Raw genomic sequence first — 25,350 nt, forward strand, 5'->3', positions numbered from 1 at the left:
TACTGTGCAGTTTTTGTGACAAATGCAAAAATCTAACAAAAAATATCAAATTCAACAAAACTGGTCCTATAAAGATGAGTACTGGTTGCACATTGATGCCAATCAGCTTTACAAATAACAGCCACTGATATATTTTTTGTTAGAAAAGACTTGAATCCAAAGTTGCATCAACCGTTCAACATCTGACTCTGTGCAATGGAAAAACACTCTCATTGATTTTCGTACCTATAGATCAGTTTGTGTCGGACACAGACTGTGTTCATGCATGATGATGGATCTTTAATGGTGTGGACACTATATTATGGCCTGCAGATATGTCACTGGAGTCAATCATTGGGTCTACTTGCTAGTGTGCATCGTTGTATAACAGCCAGCCACGGCTGTTTTTGTAGGATCAGGTGCTCCCACTGGTACGAGTACTTCTCTTTCCAGATGTTTCTCATATTCTCACATGAAAATGCTTCCAGACACAGAAGACATCATCGGATATCATTGATACTTTAGTGTAATACCTCACCACGTAGTCCATACCACTACTTTGGTTGATTTATTTTATGTATTTCCATTAATTGTTAACTCTTGTAGCCAGAAGTACTTTTATTTTTCATCTGCTGTTTGTCAATCTAGATTGTTTTAGTGTGAGTTGCCGATTGTTGGCGATATCAGCTGTAGAGATGTCTGCCTTCTCTCCAATATAATGGAACTTGATTTCCCTCGGCTTGTGGTGCTCAAAGCGCCGAATATATATGGCTGAAAAACCCAACAGTAATGTGTCTTTCCAGAAATGACGATCCAGTTACTCAAGATAATCCACAGACCTTGTTGTGAGCAGTTTCATGTTGGAACTATTTCTTTCTACTAAACTACACCCTCAGTGGTGCTAGGTGAGCTAGCAGTAGATGATGCATGCTTCCTTCCGTGTGGTTGATGGTTAATGAGTGTAGTTTGGTAGAAAGAAAATAGCCCCTACATGAAACTGCTCACAACAAGGTCTGTGGCTTATCTTGAGTTAACGGTTCATTTTGAGCACTGCAAGCCAAGTGACCTCTAGTTCAGATCAAGATAAGGCCGACAGAAACTCTCAGACTGTCCCTGTAAATACAAGAACATAAAAATCCAACCTGTTTTAGTGTTGACACATTAGCCAAATGTAATACACTGCGAATACTGTCTGTGTATGTGTTTATATATCAACACACACATGTTTGTAGCTATGTGTGATGTATAAACATTACCACTATCATTACAGTTATCAGTGTTTTCCTTATCACGATCAGCGACTCGGGTTCATAGGTTGAGTGTGTTTTATTTCACCTGACTGTTTACTGCTCTGATGAAAGACTGTTGCCGAGTGATTGTGCTTGTAATTGTCTTGCGTAAACAAACGTTTTCTCTCTTGTGTTTGTTTTCCTCCTCTCGCAGTTCCCGTAACAACAAGAGAAGGAGTTTGGCGGTTGGGACCCCGTCGCCCACGCTCTCACGACCTCTTTCGCCTCTCCCACTTGCCACAGGTACTGCGTTGTTTTTAGCTGCTCCACTCTGTGCGTGATATTGTCAATTAACCGAAAGGCTTGTTATTTACGTACACACGATCTCATGGAACACAGACAAGCATCTGAAGATACAATGAGGAGACATTGTGTCTTCACATGCTTGTCTGTGAAGATACAATGAGGAGACATTAGCTTTTTTGTTTAGAATAAGTGCCCTCAGCTTAATTCGGCTTTTTGATGTATGTCACAAGCCGAGCACTGGTTTCCCTCTGGTGTGTTCATGGAGTTTCCATTGCTGTTGGATCAGAGTGTGCCCACAGTATAGTGCACAAGACATACAATAGTTTTCCTCGTGATGATATTTTTTCATGTAGCTTCCCCTAGGCTACTCATTCCTTCATCCAGCTGCCGAAAATGCTCTGTGGAGACTCATTCATTCTCTGCACCATTTTTTAAGTGAGTCAGGGTGTGGTAGTGCTTTGCCCTCAGGGACTGGCATGAAAACCCTTATGTGACCCTTTCAAGAGTATGTGGTGTGATCAACAACAGGACTCCATGCTGTCTGCTGAAACTGAGATTAGGCAGGGAAGAGGCCCTTTGCGGGGGTGTTACTGTAATTAAAAGATCTGACAGTTTCAGGTTGAACTGTGAAGTAAAAGCAGAATAATCATCAAGCGTATTTCAAACTGATAATGTAAAACAAGGAGGCAGCTAGTGGAATGATTCAACACATAAATAGTTCATAATTTAAGTCTGTAACTGATTGTTTTTTGTTTCCTCAGCTGGCAGCAGCCCCTCAGAAAGCCCCAGAAATGTCTCTGCCAGCACCTCTGCCAACTTCCAGTTTGCCCGCAGGTAAGAATTACTGCGAAAACTTTTTAATATAGAGTTGTTCTAAGGCACTAGAGCTCAGCCAAATTACTCTAGTCGTATTTTCCCTACCTAATACAAAACTGGAACATTTGTCAGACTGATAAAATGCAGAGCAGATGCCGCCATAAAACAGTGGATTAAATGCATATTTTAACTTAAGAGTAGGTTCATCTTTCTTCCTACAAAGATGTGAATTTACAGAAAGATGTAAATGTCAGTATTTCCCCAGCAAGGTAAAAAGGTTCTGTATGCAACATTTAACATAGCAGCAAACCACCTATTTGATGTGTAAAGATATAGTGGAGTAATGGCATGCTAAGCAGAGAATGAAGTCATGCTCCCTCTGTGTGTGTCTGTCTGTGTGTTGTAATCCAAGCATCTCTTTAGTTTGTTATGGTAACCCGGTCCTACCGAGCTACTGTTACGTGACCCATCGGTTTGTGGACTCACATTTTGAGGCTTCGAGTTCTGCCTTTAGGTCATTGCCATCTAGGTTTTTTTGGAGCTAGAAGTGACCATATCTGGACAAGGGGTGGATGTGACTCATAGATTGTGGTGAAGCTTTGCAGACAGCCACTGAAAGCAGCCATGTCCTTAATTATGTGTAGCTTTAAGCCTTAGTAAAAGGTAAATTGAGAGTTATAAAAATTAATCACCCCCTTACAGTTGTCTTGAACACGGAAGTCAGTGATAGAGACCAAAACTATTTTTTTTGTAGCAGGCTATAAACATTTTATTTCTGCTTTAAAGTTGGGTATTTCAACACGGGGGTCTATGTTGGCCATTTCAGGAACTGCTGTTTTTGGCACTTAGTGTTGGCTCCATATCTCAGACACGGAGGGTGCCACTTGGGCTGAACGCGCATGGGAGTGCATGTGTGTATCCTATTGGTTAGCTCATCGCTGCTGCTTTGCACTGCTCTCATACGGCAGTTACAGCCGATATCAGAGCGTCGTCATAGTGGAAGCATAGCGTCCACCCTCCGGTTCCCTACTGGTTAACACCATTAGCTGTCTCAGCAACTGCCGTTGTTTAGTGCTGTTTATAGATTGATCACCATTAGCTGCCACCCACCGGCCCAGCAACCTCCATGTTGAGAACCGGGTCCAGACAGCTCATATGCTCTGGCCCCTTGAGCACCAAACCAAAAGCAAAACCTCACCAGAGCAATAATTTTCACTTATTTTAAGCCGAATAAAATAAAGACATGCTTAAAAATAACCCAGGAAGCTTGGTTTTGAAGGAAACTGAGTGGGATGAATGATGAACGTGCCTTGACTTGTTCCCCTTTGCCCCTGTAGTAGATACGAGGCAGTGAGAGGCAAGTCCAACCGGCTGAAAGGCCCCAGGGCCACTTGCTGGATGTGGGTCTTGGCATTTGTCAAGCCAATTAAGGCGGCGAGTTGGTACACACACTTCAGGGTTTGTGTGATTATGGGGAGAAATTGCAAAGCTTACCCTCTCATCATGCTTCTACGCTACTGCGTAGAGACTCGCTGGGATTTAGAGGAGTATTGGCTGGAGCTGGCATCCTCGTCCAGTAGCAGAAAATAGTGTGTTGTTGTTGACTCTTGGGAAGATTTGTGGCAAAACAACATCATGCAGGCTCATTCTGAAGGAGATGCTTAAAAATAGTGTTGTAGATATTACTAGTATACATATGCTGCTGCTTCTCACTCGCTCAATGTGCTTTAAATGTACATGCTGCTTCTCATGTGTTGTGAATTAGCATTTAATGTTGCAGTGCAGTGCATTGCACCATGAGCTGGAGGACAGAGAGGGGAAGCCTCCTGATAGAATTGCCTTGCACGAGCCTGCATGACTCATCTAAATTTATTGAGACTTTTTAAGCTGCCAGTGTGGAGACAGATGCTGTGACTGCACTTTTGAGAGCTCCAGTGGGTTTACTTGTTATTCACGCGAGCTGTATAGCCCTGCTGTTTGTGCAATTATTTTTTGCGTGTAAACACTGAAGAGCCAGACAGGCAATAGTTGGCATTCATGTAAAGAATAAATAAGTCTTTTTTAAATGCAAATAAAGGAGTAAAGTGATAAGGAACCACCTCAAGGGTGAGGCATAATTGTTTAGCTGCAGCTCCCTCTTCACTGCTAAAGATGCTTTTTTTTAACCTTGAGGTGTGTGAGGACTGCCAACACACTGGCCCACAATAGCCTTTTTTCCTCTTACTCCCCGGGCATTGATTCTAACATCGATTCAAAACCTTGTTTTTAATCTTAGCTTCTATACTCTTAAGCCTTGCAGGACTTTAACACAACAAACCTTAGTATCAGTAGTGAGGCATTTAATAACACATAGCGGAAGACATAAATATTGGATACGAACCAGATAAGGAAACCAGTGTTCCCTGTGGAACGAGAGTTCTGCTGCAAGGCACTGTGCAGCAGAGGTGCTGAGAGGACTGCAGCAAGTCCTAAACCAGGTAGTATAAAAAGAGTGTCATAAATAGAGTTTAAACTTAGTGTTGAAACTATAGTTTTTACCACTTTTTTCCTGGGATGTAGACTTTACATGTACACAGGGATTTGTGGTAGGAAAGATTTATTTATTATTAGGGCTGTCAAGTGATTAAACAAATTAATTACATGCATCAATTTTTGCTGTGAGTCAAATTAATTTTGGCAGATGTGTTGTAATAAAGCGATTTTGGACATGATTATTCCCCTGTCCTTTATCACGGAAACTGGTCTGTAGTCCATTGCAATTTATTTTGCACGGGAGGTAGTCAGTCACATGTAGACTTACTCAGTTTGCGTTTGAACACCTAGTCGAGTGTGGCTTGATGAGGCTGGCTGCTAGCGCTAGCATCAGAGGCTCGTGAGCTCGGACCTCCAGGTTTGCTGCTAAATGCTTTGCGTGGAGGTAATACTTCAGGTTTTAAGTCCTCCGATGGTACGAAACTTTCTTACTGCAGAAATTGCAGAGAACAGTGCTCCTATCAACAGCTCCATCTGGGCATTTTTTAAAATTTAAATGTTCCATTCATGGGGCCAAGCATCATCTTCTCGTCTGCCTTTGTCATGTGACAAAACCACTGTTGCCTTCAATGATGTACCAGGTTAAAGGGCATCATGGATCAGCATTAATTTTTTTAATGTGTTATTTTTTTTCTGTGATTAATTAATCGAAATAACATGTTATTTTGACAGTCCTATTTATTATTATTAGGTCTGGGTACTTAATACCTTTAAGGTATCGACTGAGATAACTGTACCAAATAGTAACCAAACTTCTTCAGTCAAACGATACCTGCATTCGATCCTTTTTTATCCAGATCTAGAAAAAAAACACTTCTTGTATGGTTTTTCTTGCAGCCAATCATAGCAAACGTTATTTGATCTAATGTGACATGCGATTGGCCCACAACCACAGCAGCTACAGCCAATATAGTCTGTGGTGTCGTGTGGTGAAGTCAAGCAATATGTATGTTTTAATTTCATTTATTTTGATTTAGCTTAGCTTAACGTAGCTTATCTTATACAGACATATATGACATTGTCAGGGATGATACAACAAAGTCCAGAACTTATTTCCATCATGGCCCCTGACAAGATGGAGACAGCCATTCATCAGCTAAAGCAGAAAATGCTCAACCACAACATGCCACATCCCAACATGATGACCCACCAACAGATATACATGCCAATATAAAACAATAACAGAACACATATGTACATTCTTAAAAAAACAACAACAACTTGATTTCAGTGTGCAAAACGACCTTGAGCTTATTTGGAGTTGCCGTCTAGCAGCCTCTGTTTGACTATTTGTCAAAGGCTTGTGGATTCAGCACCTCTTTTATTGCAAGAGGCAGTTTGTTACACCCTGTAGCACAGGCATACATAAAAGAGACTTTTATATACGAGGTTGGTTGTTCAGTGTGCTAATATGCCACCAATACGCTCAAAAGTATGGCTATAGTACAAGTCTGTGGCGTAGCATTTTATGCAACTGGATGCTTCCATTCACATGATGGGTATCGGAGTCGGTATCACCCAGCCCTATTTATTATCTTGTCAAACAGACATCTCTGGAGAGAGTTCAATCCAGGCAGCTAATAAGTACATAATGTTACTGAAATTACTGTAGATGCACAGTACACTGACATTTGTGCGAAACCTGTGCAACAGGATGTGTGATTAGATTTCAGCTCTTGATTATAAAATAGATTGGCAACTAAAGCTCGCTCTGAATTTTGGAGGTTTGGCAGAGTGTTTATTTTGATAATGTTTGAACGTACGGTACTGCCTCGGAGGGGGAGGGAGAGCGAAAGCACTCGTGGCAACGCACTGGAAAAACACACACATCTTATTCATCTGACTAATCCTCACATCTCCATCACACTCAGAGCAGAACCATCCAATTTCACTGTGTCACCCCTGATTTAGCCGCACGTCCCCAAGAGCTGGTTTGTGCGAGAAAACATTTGACCATCCTGTCATCACAGATTGAATCAGGGAGGAAAATTGGGCCATGTCCTCAGAGTGCCACACTGGGTGGAAAAGTAGGGGGACAATAGAAATGGAGGCACTGCTGCACGTGGAAGTTTCACACATAAAGGTTGAGGTGTAGTAGTGGGCTTTGTGGGTGTTTCGTGGTGCATGTGTAGGCACTGTTTATGAGTGTATCTCGTTGGCGTATATATGTGTGTGTGTGTGTGTGTGTGTGTGTGTGTAATGAGTCATGAGTCAAGTGTCTGTGGGTCTCAGTGCTGCAGTATGATGGCAGCTTGGCAGGTGTTCAGCAGCAGCAGCAGCAGCCGACTGCCACTGGTTGTGAGCTGTGACAGACAAACAGTGCTATGACTCTGACAGCCAGACTTACTCTGTCACTGTCATTAAACAGTGTTTATTTTCTTTCTCACTGTGTCTCTGCCTGTCCCTCTCTTCTCTGCCTCCTTCATATGCGTCTTCCTCTTTTTGCATCGGTGCAGCCAACTGGCCCGCACTGAAAGGTAAGAAAACGACAATCTGGTGTTTATTTCTTTTTATGACACAGTTTGAAGCATCAGATGTTATCACTTTAAGCTTGCATGGGAATATAAGCATGAAATGAGATTTGCAGGTTCTTTGAAGATTGGAGTGAGTCAACAGGATGTGTAGGTTCATATGTGATGGGGAGCCAGCACTGAGCAGTCTGTTACTGTTTTTTTTCTTTTCTGCAGAGCGGATGGGCGAAGGTGGTCTGTGGCTTCAGTTCCCTCGTCTGGATACTGCACCAATGCACCCAGTTCATCAGTATCTGTAAGCTGAGTCTCTCTCTGTGTTTCTCTCAGTGTCTCTGTCTTTATATCCCTGCAGTCGTCAGTGGCAGCGAGGTCTGCTTCTTTTTCCTTCATCAGATATTCAACCTCTTTCCCAAACTGCTGCCATGGGACCATTTAGCTCCCTGTGTTACTTATACTGTGTATCAATCGGTTTACTGGGCCATGGTGTCTTGTAAACCTATGGTGTTGACTGACTGCACTGTAAACCCCATCAGATTACACACAGTGTAGGAAATAAATCCACCTATAAATGCTTGTTGATTTACAGTAGACCCCAGTTTACAGAGTGAGTTATTTTATAAAAAGGCTTGGCACTTGGTCCATATTTTAGATGAGATGTGGAAGTTGTATTTTATTTGACAAACAGCTCTCTGCGAAACACTGCAAGCATTTTTAATATCTTAAGTAAAGCGATGCCGATTCAGCTCGTCATGTAAAAGTTTAATGTGATACAGTCATATTAAAGTTTGGGTAGGCAGTTTTATCATGGCGTCACTGGGCAAAGTTCCCATAACATCCTTTCATCATATTGTAGTTTAAGTGGACTGAGAGGAAACTCCTCCTCTTGGCTCTGTTTTCAGGCATTAGAAAATCTAGTGTGTGATGGAGACTTTGGCCGATCACAGGTCATTTCAGAGAGAGGGCGTTCCCGTTGGCAGCTCTAAAAATGATGTGCGTGCACGTTCATTCAGTGAAAGCCTGATTCAATGGTGGAGAGTCCTGCAGAGAAAGATGCTCTTCCAGTATTGGCAACAACTCTTTACACTTGAAAGCTAAAAAAGGAAGACCAACTTATCAAAGAGAGAGTCAAAAAGAGAGTCTGACAATAAACAAAAAAAAACACCTCTCGATATTGGCGAAGTGTTTCAAAAATAGGGAGTAGCAGTTAGGGCTGCCCCCTAATAGTTGACCAAACCTTAGTTGACCAGAAAGGTCATTAGTCGGCAAAATTTCATTGGTCTCTTAGTCGCAGAAAAAAAACAAAAGTGAAACTCTGTTGGGAGCTACGCCTTGTCAAAATAAATCAAAACCTGTATGAGTGGACCATGTGGGAATTTAATTTGAAAGGACAGACACAGAGAGTGGCCATGCTCAACAGTCAGACAGGAGTCACATTACAAATCAATCACAGCCGACAGATATCTTTTCCTTCTTCTGTAAATATTCAGTCTGATAAATACGGAAAAGCCGATCATGTTACTGCAGAGCTACCCAGAGCTTTACACCTGTCCCATGGACGATAGGCCTACACACTTACAGTGCCCTCCAAAAGTATTGGAACAGTGAGGCCAATTCCTTTATTTTTGTTGTAGACTGAAAATATTTGGGTTTGACATCAAAAGATGAATATGGGACAAGAGATCAACATTTCAGCTTTCATTTCCAGGTATTTACATCTGGATCTGATACACAACTTAGAAGATAGCACCTTTTGTTTGAACCCACCCATTTTTCATAAGAGCAAAAGTATTGGAACATGTGACTGACAGGTGTGTTTTGTTGCCCAGGTGTCTCCCAATTACATTGATTATTCAAACAATAAATAGCACTGAATGTCTGAGATCAGTTTCAGATTGGGTATGATAGGTTTTGCCTGTGCAGACTGCATTTAGAGGTGGAACCAACATGAAAACCAGAGAGCTGTCTATGGGTGAAAAAGAAGCAATTGTGAATCTGAGAGGAGATGGACAATCAATCAGAGCCATTGCACAAACATTGCCCATAGCCAGTATAACCATTTGGAATGTCCTGAAGAAGAAAGAAACCACTGGTGTACTAAGCAACAGACGTCGAACAGGTAGACCAAGGAAAACATCAGCAGTTGATTACAGAAACATTGTGAGAGCTGTAAAGAAAGACCCTGAAACAACTGTTAATGACATCAGCAACAACCTCCAGAGGGCAGGAGTGAAGGTATCAGAATCTACTGTTCACAGAAGACTTCATGAACAAAAGTACAGAGGCTACACCAGATGATGCAAACCACTCATTAGCAAGAAGAATAGGAAGGCCAGGCTGGAATTTACCAAAAGGTACAGAGATGAGCCTCAAAAATTCTGGGAAAAAGTTTTATGGACTGATGAGACAAAGATTAACTTTTTCCAAAGTGATGGAAAGGCGAAAGTTTGGAGAAAGAAAGGATCTGCTCATGATCCCAAACATACAAGCTCATCTGTGAAACACGGTGGAGGTAATGTCATGGCTTGGGCTTGCATGGCTTCTTCTGGGACGGGCTCTTTCATCTTCATTGATGATGTAACACATGATGGCGGCAGCAAAATGAACTCAGAAGTCTACAGAAACATTTTGTCTGCTAATTTAAAGAAAGATGCAACCAAACTGATTGGCAGATCCTTCATCATGCAGCAAGATAACGACCCAAAACACATTGCCAAAACAACAAAGGAGTTCATCAGGGGCAAGAAGTGGAAGGTTTTAGACTGGCCAAGTCAATCTCCAGACTTAAACCCAATAGAGCATGCATTTTACCTGCTGAAGAGGAGACTGAAGGGAGTAACCCCCCAAAACAAACAACAACTGAAAGAGACTGCGGTGAAAGCCTGGAAAAGCATCACAAAAGAAGAATGCAAAAGTTTGGTGATGTCAGTGGGTCACAGGCTTGATGCAGTTATTGAAAGCAAAGGATTTGCAACTAAATATTAAGTCTCATTCACTTTAATCTATTTTAAGTTTATATGTTCCAATACTTTTGCTCACCTAAAAATTTTGTGTTCCATTACAAATAATGCTATCTTCTAAGGTGTGTATCAGATCCAGATGTAAATACCTGGAAATAAAAGCTGAAATGTTGATCTCTTGTCTCATATTCATCTTTTGATGTCAAACCCAAATGTTTTCAGTCGACAACAAAAGTAAACGAATTGGACTCACTGTTCCAATACTTTTGGAGGGCACTGTATAAACAGCCTCTGGAAGAAGATCAGCTCTGCACTCAGGATTTTAGGTAAATAGACTACACGATGCTTGTTAAGGTTGCTTAGCAACCTCAAACACAACCTGCCACTGCACCCTTGAAAGCTGGCACAAAAAAAGGCACAAGAGTAGCACCCAGCGCCTGACCTCGCGTTTTCCAGGCAGTTAAAGATGCGGCATGTGTATGGCCCCTAATTTCCAGGGCTGGTACCTGCGGTTATTACACAGACTAGTTAATAACATGTCGGGCAGGAAATCCAAAGTGTGGGATCATTTTGAGAAGGTGAAGGACGAACCCAAGGTGATTCATTGATTACAAACATGACGTATCATCTGAAACATGGAAATAGCTACATGCCCATTAGCCACTTAGCACAATCATTACTGCTTTGCCGACAGCGTCATTAACAGGCGGCTCGCTCAGTGTGTGACGTGCACTTGTAGATAAAATATAGGCCTATATTAACGAAGGTTCATTAGTACGGTTTTGTATTTCTCTGTAATGTAGCACAGTGTTAACAATGTTACTGATACTATTCTTTCTCACATCTTCAACTCAAACCATTGTGTTGCCCTGCCCAAAATATATCATTTAATAATTAGATTAATACCATAATTGTGGGTGATTAGTCAGCTAATGGCCATAAGTGACAACTAATGGTCGACTAGGGAAATTCTTAGTCAGGGCGGCTCTAGTAGCAGTCCACAGCAGCAAGGAGCGAGGCGAAGGGACTGCAGGTTGGCTAGTTAGTTCATTCTTGTCTCATGTGAGGTCTGATAAGCAGAGAGAGCGCTCTATAATGAAATAAAATGAAATAAATCAATTTGTGGGACACACTGGGTTACTGTATGAAGTGCATGGTCGTCTGGTGGGAGGGGCATAGGACAGGGGAGTGAGGGGAGAGCTGCAGGAGGAGGGTGTATTTTCAAATTATGACCTTTTTGCCCTTTCCAGAAAACTGCATACCCCATCTTTAACTATATAATTTCTCAAAAATGTAAGTGCTTCACAATGACTGAGCATATAGAGGTAGATGATTTTGCAGCAGAGGTTTGAGAAATGTATTTGGCTGTTTCGACCCAAGCTGATCATTGCCTCTGGTCAAACTACTAACTTTTTACGACCAGGGGCAGACAGTTACATATTCAGTTTTGTGTCGGGCATCACTTCACGCTGACCCTGTGGCATCTGCAGATCATTTGTTGAACCGATGCAAATAAAGACGCTGAATACATTCTCAGAGGCGGGTGAAAAACTTCACACCATCACAACGCTGTTACTTGACAGACTGTTCGACCATACTCTCTGCAGCCAGATGATTTATACAAAACAGTACTTTAATGAGTCAGTCATAACAGGATACGTCTAACGATGATACATCTCCGCATCATCAACCCCTCTATCGCACGTTCCACTGCAGGCAGGAAATAGGAATGAATCCTCAGATGCCTTTCTCAGTGTTTTTGTGGGATCATTAATGGAATAGATGGACAGCTTTATAGACACATGACAACTAAAATACACAAAATTCCTCTCCATGTGGTTTGTTTTTTCTGCCTGAATTCATCAATAAACTTGCATGGGAACAACGACTGATTAAGTTAATATTTTACCATGCGACCATCCTTATAAAATAAATGACTTCATACCAAAGCCACACTCTGTGGAGCCCCATTTGACCGAGGGAAAGTACAGGAATTATAAGTCTTATCACTAAAATAACACGGGTCTTGTTGAAATGCATGCCTTCTTTTTCCTGGATGACATCACACTCAAGTAGGGACTGTACGGCGTTTCACATTTCCTCGCTCTGCTTTTCCTTTCGGGAGAAGTCAAAGCCCAGGGAGTGCGACGTGCGGCCCAGCTACACCCATCAGCCATTTGTCGAAGGTTTCTGTGTTGATTTTCTTGAGATGTTTTCTAGAAAGTCATTACTGAAGCTGCAGTTGGCTGTAAAAACAATAGCAGCTCTCCTCTGTCACGGCTGTAATTTTGCACGGCCAACCACATGGCTTGGAGACGGTGAGGTCAGCCCTCCCCACACAATGCCCCTTTCAGGCTCGCTGTCAGTGAGGTCTTTATGCTGCTCTCGCTCGGTTCTGACACGTCTCTAGTTTCCTCCTCGGGGTATCTATCTCCCCCTCTTATTATTTTCTGTTACTTCCCTGCTTCTTTTATTCTGCCTCTCTGTGAGTTTTTCTTTTCTGTTTTCCTTTCACTTTTTCTTTCTGTTAGGCTCTTCTCTTTCCCCCTTCCCTTTGCTCTTCCTCCAGTGAAACACAAGATCCCGGCCAGATGGGAGTTCTCATAAATTCCAAGCTGCGTGTCACACATTTTGTCTTGGAAAGAGAAAACTAATGCATGCACGGCCAACACAACAGCCGCTGCTGCGTGCCTCGGGACATGCTGCAGCAGGGAGGAAAAATCCTGCTTCAGGAGAGCAGAACTCTAAAGCTCATTGAGTCATTTTTAAAATTAAAAGGATTTATGATGTTTTACTTCAGTGCAGCCTTTCTCAGCACGTCCTTGTTAAGTGTTACATCTAATTCAGATCTATGGTGGAGCATGAAAGCCTTTAAGTCTCTGAGCATTAAGAGAATAATGAGTGAATCTGAGAGAGCAGTGGTGTGACTCTTATTAGAGGAAGCCTTTTAACACAGGATGTTATATCATCAAAGCAGCAGAAGCACACCCTGCCATGATACAAGTGGGAAAACAAGTTTGAGTATTCAGCCAGTTAGTGTTTTATTACATATTTACAATATATTCCAGGTCACGGACCTCTGCACACGATTCTTTCCCACTCTCTAGTTCTCTCTTATACATTCCGTTTCTCTCTGTCCCCAGTCCTCTTCCTCCCAGGAGTTATTGCACCAGTTGCCCTTCCAGCCCACGCAAGATGATCTCCACTTCCTGTTCAAACATTTCCGGAGCACGGAGAGTGTCGCGGACGAAGAAGGAGCTCATGCCTTGCCCCCTGTCAGGCTCCGCTCACGCAGTCTCAGGTAGCTTGGAGTTCTATCATACACTAACTATACTGCACAAATGTACGGACTACACAAACATTTCTGTGACACTGTGCTTCCCTGGGAGAAGTGATGATGTCATCAGATTAGTTTGATTTGAATGGATGGAACAAAAAGAAGATGACACACTTAAATATTTCTGGCAGATGTTTTAGGTTAATGTGAAAATCAATGAGTTAGTAGTATTAATTCATGAATTAAAATTATTTCAAATATTACGTACTATTGTGACCAGGTTAAAAATAAGAAGTGTGATTACACTGCAGAGGTGCCAGATTTAAAGGGCGGGTCCATCTGCGTTCTTTTCCGTGTTTTTCAAATGGAATCTTCTTCTCAACCATTATTAAAAAGCAGTGACGTAGGTTACAGCGCTGATAATGCCACCCCACACACACACTGTTCGCTGACAGTGTTGGCATGGAGGGTGAGAGAAGTGTTAAATTGAAAGATTAAAGCGTGGAGGTGGAACATGGTGCTATTAAACCTTTATTTAACACATAAAGACACAGTGAGATTCAATTTAGTACTGCATTTGCACTGTATAAACACACGCATAGCTCCATAGTCATTGTGATACCTACACTAATTGGCGATCAGCTCCCAGTATGGAGGAGCAGACAGGAGTATAGGGGGCACAGAGGCTAAGCAATTTAGCTCACTACTGTGGACAGCATGGTAGTTTGGCTCTGAAAGTCACACAATAACACAAACTAATTGATCAACAGAAGTGGTAGCAAGCGATGAGAAGTAATGCTACTGTTTCTGTTAAAACAGTCGGGTGGCTGTGGATGGGAGCAGCAGCAGATGTATATTACCCTCCTGTAAAAAGGACCATGAAAGAATTTCAATCAGGAGAGACTCGATTTTATAGTAAAAGAATATCGAGATCGAATCGAGATGATATGATTTAAGGAGGGTGAGGGATCCGTAGTTGAATAGGGCATCCCTTCCGGTTCGAGACGCTGGTGGTGATAGAGGTAGGGGAGATGAGAAGATGTGGAGAGGATGGAGAAGTGCTGATGTTCTGGATGAGTAGAGGAATGAGCCTTCGTTGAACTTGTCCTGGACTCTGGATACGATGGCTGGAGGTGAATGGGGTGGAGGAAGGCCAATGACAGCAGCAGAGGAGAAAGCATTCTGATTGGCTGATAGAGATTGTGGTGAAGTTTCATTGGATAACTAGAGGTGAGAACACCCATAGTCAGCTGATAAAAGGAAGCAATGGGAGTGGGAGGGAGAGAATTGTGAATGGATGAGCTCAAAGAAAGTCTTCCTGATTGAACTTACGCTGAGCTTCATTAATAATAATATCGGTTTAAGTGTACACTATATTACGATTATTTTATCACTTTACTTTCCGACAGGGACCTGAAGCAGATATCTATGCTTTCTTCAAAATAGTAATTTTACCTCACAGCACACAGGAGTTGCTTGTCTACTATCGACTCAATCATTTACTTTGTTTGTGACCTTCAGGACTAAACTAGTGTGGCACCTACAGCAGTATATGAGTTTATCTGTTAGCAACAACATCATGCAGACACCGGCATCACATGATTGGTAAAAAGTTTTTAGAAGCACTTGAGAATTTTTAGGCTTAAACATACATATTTGACTGAGATTTGAATTTTTTGGGTTTGAATATATCAGGAGCACTACTGGAAAGCCACAGAAGGATATAAAACCGCAAAAAAAGGAACAAGGAACTGCTCTTTCAGTCTGTCAGTACACCAGCAGTATGCTAAATATTCTTGTTTTTTCAAGTGTGGTGTTGATAGACACTGTTTTCTCACAATGCAGTGCACAGCGGAAATATAGAGGAACTGATCACATCTAGTAAAATTAGAATACCAGCCTCACACTTGACTTAGTGTGGCCAGAAAGAAGCTACATCCGACTCTGACAGCTGAGTTAGTTAACTAACCTTTTCTAGTTTAAACAGCTCACGAAAGCCTATAATTCAAAAGGTAACTGAAAAACTAACCTGTTGAGTATTGCTGCCAAGAATGTAAATGGAAGGGGAAAAAAGAAGTCATGACATTTATAATCTTTGTTCCTGAACCAGAGTTTCTTCTCTGCCATGTAAATTTTCCTGTAAGCTAACATTTACTTGTCAGTTCTTTGGCCCAGCCAAGAGGTATATCTAACTATAACTGCAATACGACGCTGAGCTGCTTTTGCTCCGCTGTGTGTGGAAACTTCTGCTGCACTAATTGAAGATGCTGGCTGTGGAGCTCACATAAACACTAACACCCCCTCCAGAAGCTTTAGTCACACAATGAGCAGCAGTGACAGACACCCTACCTCTCGTACATTTTCCCTCTGTTGCATAGCTGCTTACCCAAATATGGATTTAAAATAATTTTATGAGAGACAAACTGTTATCAGCATTGCAACCGCCGGAAAAAACCTGCAGCTAGTATCCATGTGCTCCCTACCAGCAGAGCTGTAAACAGAATGTAAATAAGAAATATCTCATTTGGTGAAATTGCCTCTCTCAGCCTCAAACCAACACAAATAGGCCGGATGCTCTGTCTTTCATGTGTGATTATAATGAAACACTGGCTGTGAGGATTTGAATATTGTGCGATAATTATTTTATGTGGTTCTGGTGTGGTTATGTGTGCTGGTTTCTAGCGATCCCCTGGATTAGAATATAGCATTTCCTCATCATTTAGCATGGCTGCTCTCATTAAACACTTAGACAAGCCCTCTAAATAGCTCTTGTGGCGGGGAGTTTTGAGGTTGCTGGAGATTTATATAATGGGTGGTGGAGGGTGTTGGCAGCATCTTGATGTGGTTGTTTTTTTCTGTGACGTGTCCTTGCCTGTGCCACATTTATATGTATATATATATGTATATATATGGCGGAGAGGGTTCTAGATACTCTGTGCACTGCTCTTGGTATGCTGAAGTGGTTTTTTTTCCTACTTAAAGGAAAAAGTCACAGTTGAGACTTGTGTACAAGACGGTCTTCATCGTTTAATGAGTCAAACATCTTAGGTTTCTGAATTTAAGTTGATGAGAAAATGTTAACAGTCCAGTATAAGTCAAGACTTTTACAAGTCAGTAGGCTTGTTAACTGTCTGGTTTGGTTATAAAAGTTTATACCCGCAAATGTATATCAAGCAAAACAGCAGTTTCTGTCAGATGATCTGTTAATTTGAGCCCTGATCAGCTGTTTTCAGATTGAACACGAGATTCCACAAACTCACATCTAAATGACTGCACGTATTGACGATGGAAATGGATGCCGGACAAGTGTCTGTGTTGCTCTAAAATAGCTCCAGAGGGTGTGTAAAGCGTTTCTTATTGCCCTCAAATAGTTCCCAAGGGGTTAACTGTTGGTATTGCACTTAAATAATTCACTGCTGTGCAACGGCAACTGTCGTAGTAACCCAGAAATAGTAAAGTGCCTGTCACATGTTGATATTGTTATTTGTAGTATGTGATATATAGGGGCACCCAGGCTCGCTATTTTTAACGTTTGTGATGACAGTACGTTGATTTGCAATGTGTACGGACAGTTTTAAAGGTGCTGTCTCGTAACTGAAGCCCTGCGCACACAACAGATGTGGTCATGGATACTGCAGAGGAGAACCTGATCTGAATCACATTAGTGTTATATTCAAACATGCTGTGTTTATGACCCGGGATGGCTGTAAACACCTTCAGTCAAACATTTACTTGTAAGAAATGTAGTTTCTTTGTAGCTTTAATAAGACAGTTTTTGAGCTTTACATTGTTTTACAGCTTCAGTATGTCAGTGTTTAGCATTTTAAAGGAGCGGTATGCGACATTGAAACATCAATATAGCAACCATTTTGCTAAGTTAAGATATAGAGGAGTAATGGCGTCCTGAGCAGAGAATGAAGTCCTGCTACCTCTGTGTGTGCTGTATAATGAGCTTCTCTGTTCTTTGTTGTGGTCAACAGTTCAGCCACGTGTTAGTATATGTCAGTTCCTGTGTGTGTGTATCCTACTGGCTAGCTAATTGCAGCCACTTGCGCAGGCTTATACGGACGGCATCTTCGCAAAATCATGGCACCTTCCCCCAGATCAGTATGCAAATAAGTTCCACTGTGTTTTTCCTGATTTAAATGTAGCATCCATGACTTATTAACTTGATCTGTTCAGTAGTATATTTATCGTAGGTTGTAGCTCTGATCCATTTTTCTGTTTTTCTCTTTTGCCTGGTTCCCCTCCAGCCCTGGACGGACCTGTGGAACATTTGACAATGAAATTGTCATGATGAATCATGTCTACAAAGAACGCTTTCCTAAGGTAAAGTCAGTTCCTTGCTGTCTTTTTATCTGTGTTTGCTAAACATCCTCAGTTTGTTAATGTGTCTCCATGTGAAAAAAACAATCTATCAGGAGCTTTTTTACACGTGGAAATCAGGACAGGACATTTTAACCTGCCTGGCAAAGCTAAAATCTTCACTTGTTCACCTGTGGGCTAATACTAAAAGGAAATTGTTCATATAATACTTCTGTCACTGTTTTAAATGAAGTCTTCCATCTTGGTCGTTTCCCAGGCGACAGCCCAGATGGAGGGTCGGTTGCTCGACATCATTGCAGAGTGTTCCCCAGGCACTGCTCTGCCCCTGGCCGATGGTGTGCTGGGATTCATTCAGCACCAGCTGCTGGAGCTCGCCAGAGACTGTCTGGACAAGTCCCAGGAAGGCCTGGTCACCTCCAGGTACTTTGTGGAGCTGCAGGAGAAACTGGAGAAGCTGCTGCATGAGGTGAGTGTTTTTCCATCTGATCCCTGGACAACATGCACACAGCTTTGCTTTTTATGATCATTCGACCCTGCAACTGTTCAGCTGGTGTTTGTTCCCTTTAAGACATCATCAGTGGATCTCTGATTGTTGGTAGCTCAGACTACCCTCTGGGACATTGCAGGCTCTACTGTAGCTTCACTGGGAACATTGAATTGAAATTGCCTGTATGATTGGTTCCCATTCAGTGCTGTTTCCAGTTCATTGTTCAGTAATTGTGTTGTCATTTCATATCATTACTTAGATCTGTGCGGTGGTCAAGTGTTTGATTACATAATGATTTATTACATAACCTTTCCAGCAACAGTTTCCCTGCAGCACATGCTGCCTTCTACAATACAGATAACAGCTTCTGCTACAGACTCGAATGACTTTTCTCTTTTCAATCAGGAAGTTGGATGAATTAATATCGAGTTATCAAGCCATTTCCAGCCACAGTTAGTACAGTGTGCAGTCTGTCTCCTATTGGCATAGTTTATTCCACAGTACAACAGGGAAAGACATCATTTTGTCTATAATTTCCACCAAAGCCACATTTCTGTAATTATTCTCCCATCTTGCCAATAAAATGATTTTCCAGCTTGGAGGGAGTTTATTTTTAGCAAATGTCAGTACTGTCACATGTTACAATGTTTGTCCCAGTGCTCGCTCATTCTTCTCTCGAATTGTAATTGCTGTTTCGTAACACTGTTTTTCTTGTCTACTGCAACTTTAAAAACAAATCATGTAACAGGTTTGACAGGGTAAGACACAGAGCCTGTTACAGATTATCAGCTGTCTAACCTGAACTCTGACTGACATCACTCTTAGCACCTCTGAAACACTGACTCTGAACATGCTGTTTGACCAAGGCAAGGCAGTGTTAGTCTAAGATATGGACACAATGAGTGTTAGTAAGAGTTTTTTTTTCTATCATTTATGAATCTGGCAAGGCAGCAAACGTAAACGATATTGATACAAGATGTTGAAATGCCAGCCCTGATTTGTTGAATCGCCAACAGATAACGTAAGAAGATGAAATGGATGCTAAAAATAACTCAAGCCAAAGTGCAGACAGCCTCTGTGCGTGCTGTGTGGCTCATACCAATTGGATTAAGTCACAATAATAATTAATCATCCTTTGTCTTTGCCCTTTCAGGCATATGAGCGTTCAGAGAGCGAGGAGGTGACAGTCATCACCAAACTGGTGAAGAAGATTCTCATCATCATCTCCAGACCTGCCAGGCTCCTGGAGTGTCTGGTAAGCCTCACTGGCAGACACATTTGTGATCATGGGTACAGGAGTGATGTAATATCATCATGATGCTTAAGTGCCTTGAGCCAAATATCTGTCCCTTCAAATGCAGATGTCACAGGTGACTCACATGCATTGATTATAGGCTGTAGTAATGATAGTTTCAGCTATAATAATAACACAGTTGCATCTTAGGATAAGCCAACAACAAATTTACCTTTCTGGACAGAATGATGTTTTGAAATGTAGTCCGTAATCCATTTAAAGGAATACTTCACCCACAAAATGACCCTTTGTACATCAGCTACTCACCCCGTTGACTGTGTGATGAAACGTTTTTCTCACACGCCTCCACGGTGAACGAAGAATCCAAAAGTTCTTGATGACTCCCCAAACACATGCATTTTCTAAAACCTCTCTATTTGTACTCATGTATACCTCTGCATACGAGTAGTGGACCTGGGCATTAAAGATCTGCCTGTGTGTCCCATTAAGCAGGTTTCAAATGCACACTCTTGCCCATGCACTCTACTCGTCTGTGCGTACGACTGTGTATGCACAAGTGTTTTAAACAGTAAGATTTTAGCGAAAATGTATGTGTTTAGGACGTACTGAGCATATGACTGGATAAATGATACTTGGATGAGTAATGTATACACACATTATCATTTTGTAGATGAGGTATTGCTTTAATATTGTCTGTTTGTAGCTGATAACTCAAGTTCACAAGCCCTAAAGAAAAACAAGTTGGAATTACTCCTTCAACTTTTTTTTCTTGCCACCTCTGTCATCACATTGCAATTATGTTTCCTTTTATTTCCTGCTGTGTAGTTTGCAGCTTTTCTGTCAGGGGACTGTGTCTTTCTTGTGCAACACTTTTTGTAGTGACAGCTTTTTTTTTTGCTTTATAAAAGCCAAGGCCTACTAAATTGTATTTAAAATGGAATAAAACCACAACACACCCTTCCTCTCTCTTTTCTACAGGAGTTTGATCCAGAGGAATTTTACCAGCGTTTGGAGGCTGCAGAGGGTCAAGCGAAGGTGGGCCACGGCATCAAGACTGATATTCCCAGATACATCATCAGCCAGCTTGGCCTCACCAGGGATCCCCTGGAAGGTGAGGTCGATTTATCCATTTATTATGCTAGTATTTTTCCCACTAAACTCTCAACGTAGACATTTTAGAATACTTATGTCCTGAATAAATAGTACTGTGTATTTGGACTGGATGTGCATGACATGAGCATTATTATTGCAGTAGTTGTTCATGTCCTGTTTATTTTACTGAGTCAAATGCATGTGCCCTAATTTATCGAAATTAAATCATATGTGATTTCCAAAAAATATACTCTCTCTTGATATGAGAACTTTAAAAAATTAACCTACATGGAGAACCAGTATTGCTAATGGTGCTATCTCTGCTGCCATTTTAAAGTCTTCTCTTTTTATTGTTATTATGTATGTATTATTTTTTTTGCCCTAGAACATTTTGTTTTGAATGAAATCGAGGCACCTCCTTAAATGTGTCATGGCAACTATCATGCATTGCACTTTACTCAACTTACCACTTCCCTCACTGTATTGTCTTCATACAAACAGTTTTTATTTTTTCTGCTCTTAATGTGCACACTGTGGCCAAGTTTATGTTGATTTTTCCTAGTCTCAGTTCATACCTTAGTGTCACTGAGTCCTTTATTGTTCAGTTAAACAGGTTGTGTTTTTGGTCTGTGTCTGAGTTATGCTCTCCTCTGTCGACTAACACTGAAGGCTAGACTGACAGAGGAGAGCATAACTCAGCCGAATTGGAAAATTAACAGGACTCAGACATTATAAACTCATGAAAAAGAAAAAAAATTAAAATACTAACAAATCCACTGTGGGTACCGTGACAGCTGCAATTTTGTCAAGCATCATTAGTCGGGTTGTATCATTGCAAACAGTTGAATGAGCACTCGCCGTCCTCACTGGTGTTTATCTAAGCTGAATGGAGCTTGATGTGTGTCTGCTGCTGTTACAGAGATGGTCCATCTGGAGCAGACGAGTCCGAGTCACAGAGCGGTCAGCAGAGAGTCTGATGACACCATAGATACAACACCTATACAGGTAGGCAGTTATAAAATAGTAATAATGCATTGTAATGTGACTCTCAGCTTGATAGAACAACTAGTGATGGGTGAAGGAGGGATGGGACGATGCACAGTATCCTAGATTGTGATATAAAACACTCATAATAACTTGATCATGGTGAACATCTATTATCGGGATGATCATGAATATCATGTCCAGCAGCACCCAAAGAGTCGGCTGGGCAACCAACAATAAAGGAGACTCTGCAAAAACAGGCTGCATACGCACTAGAGGTGTTGCAGTATGCTGGTATTGGCAATAACTGTGATATTTAAGATATGAAATATTGATATCATGTCATGTCAATAATACACACATTATAATATCATGTAAATAATGCAGTGCCTCACTGAAAGGATTGCTTGGACACAGTTGAAGTTTTGAATAGAGCGCATATACAGGCAGACTCACAATAAAGTTGTGAAGTTCAAGGATTTATGCTTTTCTAAAATAATGCGGCAGCTAAGTTCCTGTTATTGTCCTTCTCCTTTTGGTGTGTGTGTGATTCAGAGCCGAGCAGCCTGCACCCCTCCTCGTAGGAAACCACTGGAGAGCGACTTTGAGACTATCAAGCTCATTAGCAATGGCGCCTATGGGTGAGTAAGACAGACTTCTTTGTTTGCGTGCGACTGACTCAGTCTCTTTGTTGACACCACAGAGAGCCCAATAAAAGCAGAAAAGAAACTAGAAATGAGGATGTGTTGTTGTAGTACTTTTGTGTGTACACTTTGAATTTGTCTGGGCGACTTCATTTCAAGTCTGAACTGATGCTCAATAGTAACTGATAGTCCATACCTATCATTCCCTCATAAACTCTCCCTTCTCTGTCTGTCCTGGAATTTTCCTTCTTTCTCTTCTTCTGTCCTCCTCCCTCCCTTCTCATGCCATGCAGTGCTGTTTTTCTGGTGCGCCACAAGGAGACCCGTCAACGTTTTGCCATGAAGAAGATCAACCGGCAGAACTTGATGCTGAGGAACCAGATCCAACAGGTGTTTGTGGAGCGAGACATCCTCACCTTCGCTGAAAACCCATTTGTGGTTTCTATGTTCTGCTCTTTTGAGACGCGGAGGCACCTCTGTATGGTCATGGAGTATGTGGAAGGTAAGATTTGAATTTTTAATGCATATGTCTGTATTTTTAACAGTAATAAGCTAATGTAATATTCTTTAAAGCTACAGTAGGCAACTTTTGTCGTACTTGCTTAAACTGTCACTATATCCTGACAGTCATGATCCTCTAGCTCTTCCCAGTGTTTCGAATTGCATTTGCTAGAATCCAAAGCACAAACAAAAACACAAAAACATCCAGTCAGAGCAAGGAGGAGTCTTTATCATGCAGTGTCAATCACACGCTGCACTGCCAACAACAGCGTTCACGGCAAAGACAAGTTAACAAAAGAAGGCTGAAGACAAAAGTAGGCTAAAGAGAAAGAGTAAACATCGGAGTGGCTTTTCCGTGATGGAGAGAGCTACGGGACCTGAAAGGATTCAAAACTGATGCCGGCTTGAGCTCAGATTAACTCTCTAACTCTTTCTCTTACTTTTCGTCGTTGGTTTTCTTCTGTATTATTGTCTTTAGCATGTATACTGTTGTTGCCAAGGGGGGTTTGGCGTGTTTATTTCATTGATGGTGGTTGTTTCTCAGCTGTTCAGTTTGCCAAGCTTCTCCTGAAGCTTGAATAATTGAGCCTGACTGTGTGAGCATGTGCACGAGCAGCAATTGGCACTGCATTAGAGACTCCTGGCTCTGGTTGGATGTTTTTGTTCAGGGGTGTTGAATACTTGCAAATGCCATTAGGAACACTAGGAGGAGGCAGAGGAACCTGATTTTTCCACAGCTAATTTGTCTCATGTATGACTGTTAGGATATAGTGACAGTTTTTTTTAAACAAAAGTTATTAACTGTAGCTTTAAAATCTTTATTTGTCCACACACTGTAAACACAATAGAGTCAGAGAGATACAGAAAGCCTAAACAAAGCATCTGTCTCTGTACTTAAAGGCGGGGACTGTGCCAACCTATTGAAGAACATCGGTCCGTTGCCTGTGGACATGGCTCGAATGTATTTTGCAGAGACTGTTCTTGCTTTAGAGTATCTTCACAACTACGGCATCGTGCACAGAGACCTCAAACCCGACAAGTGAGTCCTCATTTCACATTTTTCCATCTCTGCTTTGGGGCTGCACCTAATTATTTTCCAAACTTTCGTCATTTTTTAGACATGCCATCATCTTTAAAAGCCTGGCAGTCTTTTTGAAGTCGGAACAGAATTTTCTGAAACGTTCAGCCTTTGATATTTTTCACTGAGTCTGAGATCTGTGTCTTGGGGTTAGCGTTTGATGTAACATGAAACATTTCCTTCTTTTTTTCAGTTTGTTAATCACCTCCATGGGACACATTAAGCTGACAGACTTTGGGCTGTCAAAGATTGGGCTAATGAACATGACCACCAACTTGTATGAAGGACACATCGAAAAGGATACCAGAGAGTTTATCGACAAACAGGTTCGTCTCTTCTCATCTCTTCTCTTCATCTCGTCTGTGGGTTTTATGACCTTATCTGACATCAGTCTTTGCTGTCTTCGTATGTTTCTCCTCTCTGCAGGTGTGTGGTACTCCAGAGTACATTGCTCCAGAGGTGATCCTGAGGCAGGGCTATGGGAAGCCAGTGGACTGGTGGGCTATGGGCATCATCCTTTACGAGTTCTTAGTGGGCTGTGTGCCTTTCTTTGGAGACACACCAGAACAGCTTTTCGGTCAGGTGGTCAACGGTAAGAGCATTTTGACTGAGTCATCACATGCAGCTCTTCCACACATAAATTTTGCATGATACATGTTGAATGTTTATTTTAGTCTCCTCAAGTTCATGCAATGCTTCTGTGTCATTGAATCGCTTCACTGCTTCCCTGGTATGTGCTTCTTTATCCAGATGACATCATCTGGCCAGAAGGGGAGGACGCTCTGCCAGCTGATGCCCAGGACCTTATCACCAGACTGCTGAGAACGAGCCCTCTGGAGCGTCTCGGAACAGGTTAGTGGCAGTGTGAATGATGACAAATGGGTAGACAAGGCCCACTGGAGCAGGGATATTCAACTTGCTTTGCCTTGGGGACACTTTTGCAAAACAACTAAGGACCAGTTAACAAAGAAACATTAATAATAAGCATATAAATAATTACTCCAGACCTCTGTCTGGGAGTTCTGGGGTTCGGGGAATCCTCTGCCTGGCATTTTCTTTATAAAGAAGCCCTATTTTTATGTTTTTTTTAATGCACTCGGGCACCTTATTTACATTGAATCAGTTTATTTTCACTCATTTTTGTCAATTAGAAAATGGTTGTCTGGCCACCCGGCACCCTATCAGGCTGTAAGTTTAGTATTACTGGTCTAGAGTATGTCCTGCTGGGTCCCAATGTGACCTTCTGCTTGTCAAAAAGAGGCACAAACAGATGTCTTGTACTACTTACTAGTCAGTGCAAGTCATGTGTGGAAAAATATAAACTTTTGAAAATATTTAAAGTTGCTCTTTCACCTTAAAAGACCACATCCCAGCTCTTTACTGGCAGCTTGAGACATTTTTGTGGCTGTATTTGAT

At 41.7% G+C, this 25,350-nt stretch overlaps 1 protein-coding gene across 4 annotated transcripts in view; it reads left to right on the plus strand.

The window, feature by feature from the left end:
- mast3a (microtubule associated serine/threonine kinase 3a) overlaps positions 1–25,350 on the plus strand; it is a 40,869-nt gene that overhangs the window by 8,956 nt on the left and 6,563 nt on the right. For 2 of the 4 annotated variants that reach the window (XM_033650351.2, XM_033650350.2), the window contains 16 exons: positions 1,423–1,511; positions 2,276–2,348; positions 7,319–7,339; positions 7,550–7,628; positions 13,434–13,591; positions 17,821–17,896; positions 18,150–18,359; positions 19,534–19,635; positions 20,614–20,746; positions 21,647–21,732; positions 22,267–22,352; positions 22,649–22,857; positions 23,757–23,895; positions 24,128–24,260; positions 24,361–24,526; positions 24,685–24,786. In XM_033650351.2, coding sequence (XP_033506242.1) covers positions 1,423–1,511; positions 2,276–2,348; positions 7,319–7,339; positions 7,550–7,628; positions 13,434–13,591; positions 17,821–17,896; positions 18,150–18,359; positions 19,534–19,635; positions 20,614–20,746; positions 21,647–21,732; positions 22,267–22,352; positions 22,649–22,857; positions 23,757–23,895; positions 24,128–24,260; positions 24,361–24,526; positions 24,685–24,786 — 1,862 coding nt within the window. The remainder of the gene's footprint in view (positions 1–1,422; positions 1,512–2,275; positions 2,349–7,318; positions 7,340–7,549; positions 7,629–13,433; positions 13,592–17,820; positions 17,897–18,149; positions 18,360–19,533; positions 19,636–20,613; positions 20,747–21,646; positions 21,733–22,266; positions 22,353–22,648; positions 22,858–23,756; positions 23,896–24,127; positions 24,261–24,360; positions 24,527–24,684; positions 24,787–25,350) is intronic. The other 2 variants (XM_078173219.1, XM_033650352.2) reach the window with 1 other exon arrangement.

Source organism: Epinephelus lanceolatus, chromosome 12 (genome assembly GCF_041903045.1).
Source record: "Epinephelus lanceolatus isolate andai-2023 chromosome 12, ASM4190304v1, whole genome shotgun sequence".
Taxonomy (NCBI): Eukaryota; Metazoa; Chordata; class Actinopteri; order Perciformes; family Serranidae; genus Epinephelus; species Epinephelus lanceolatus.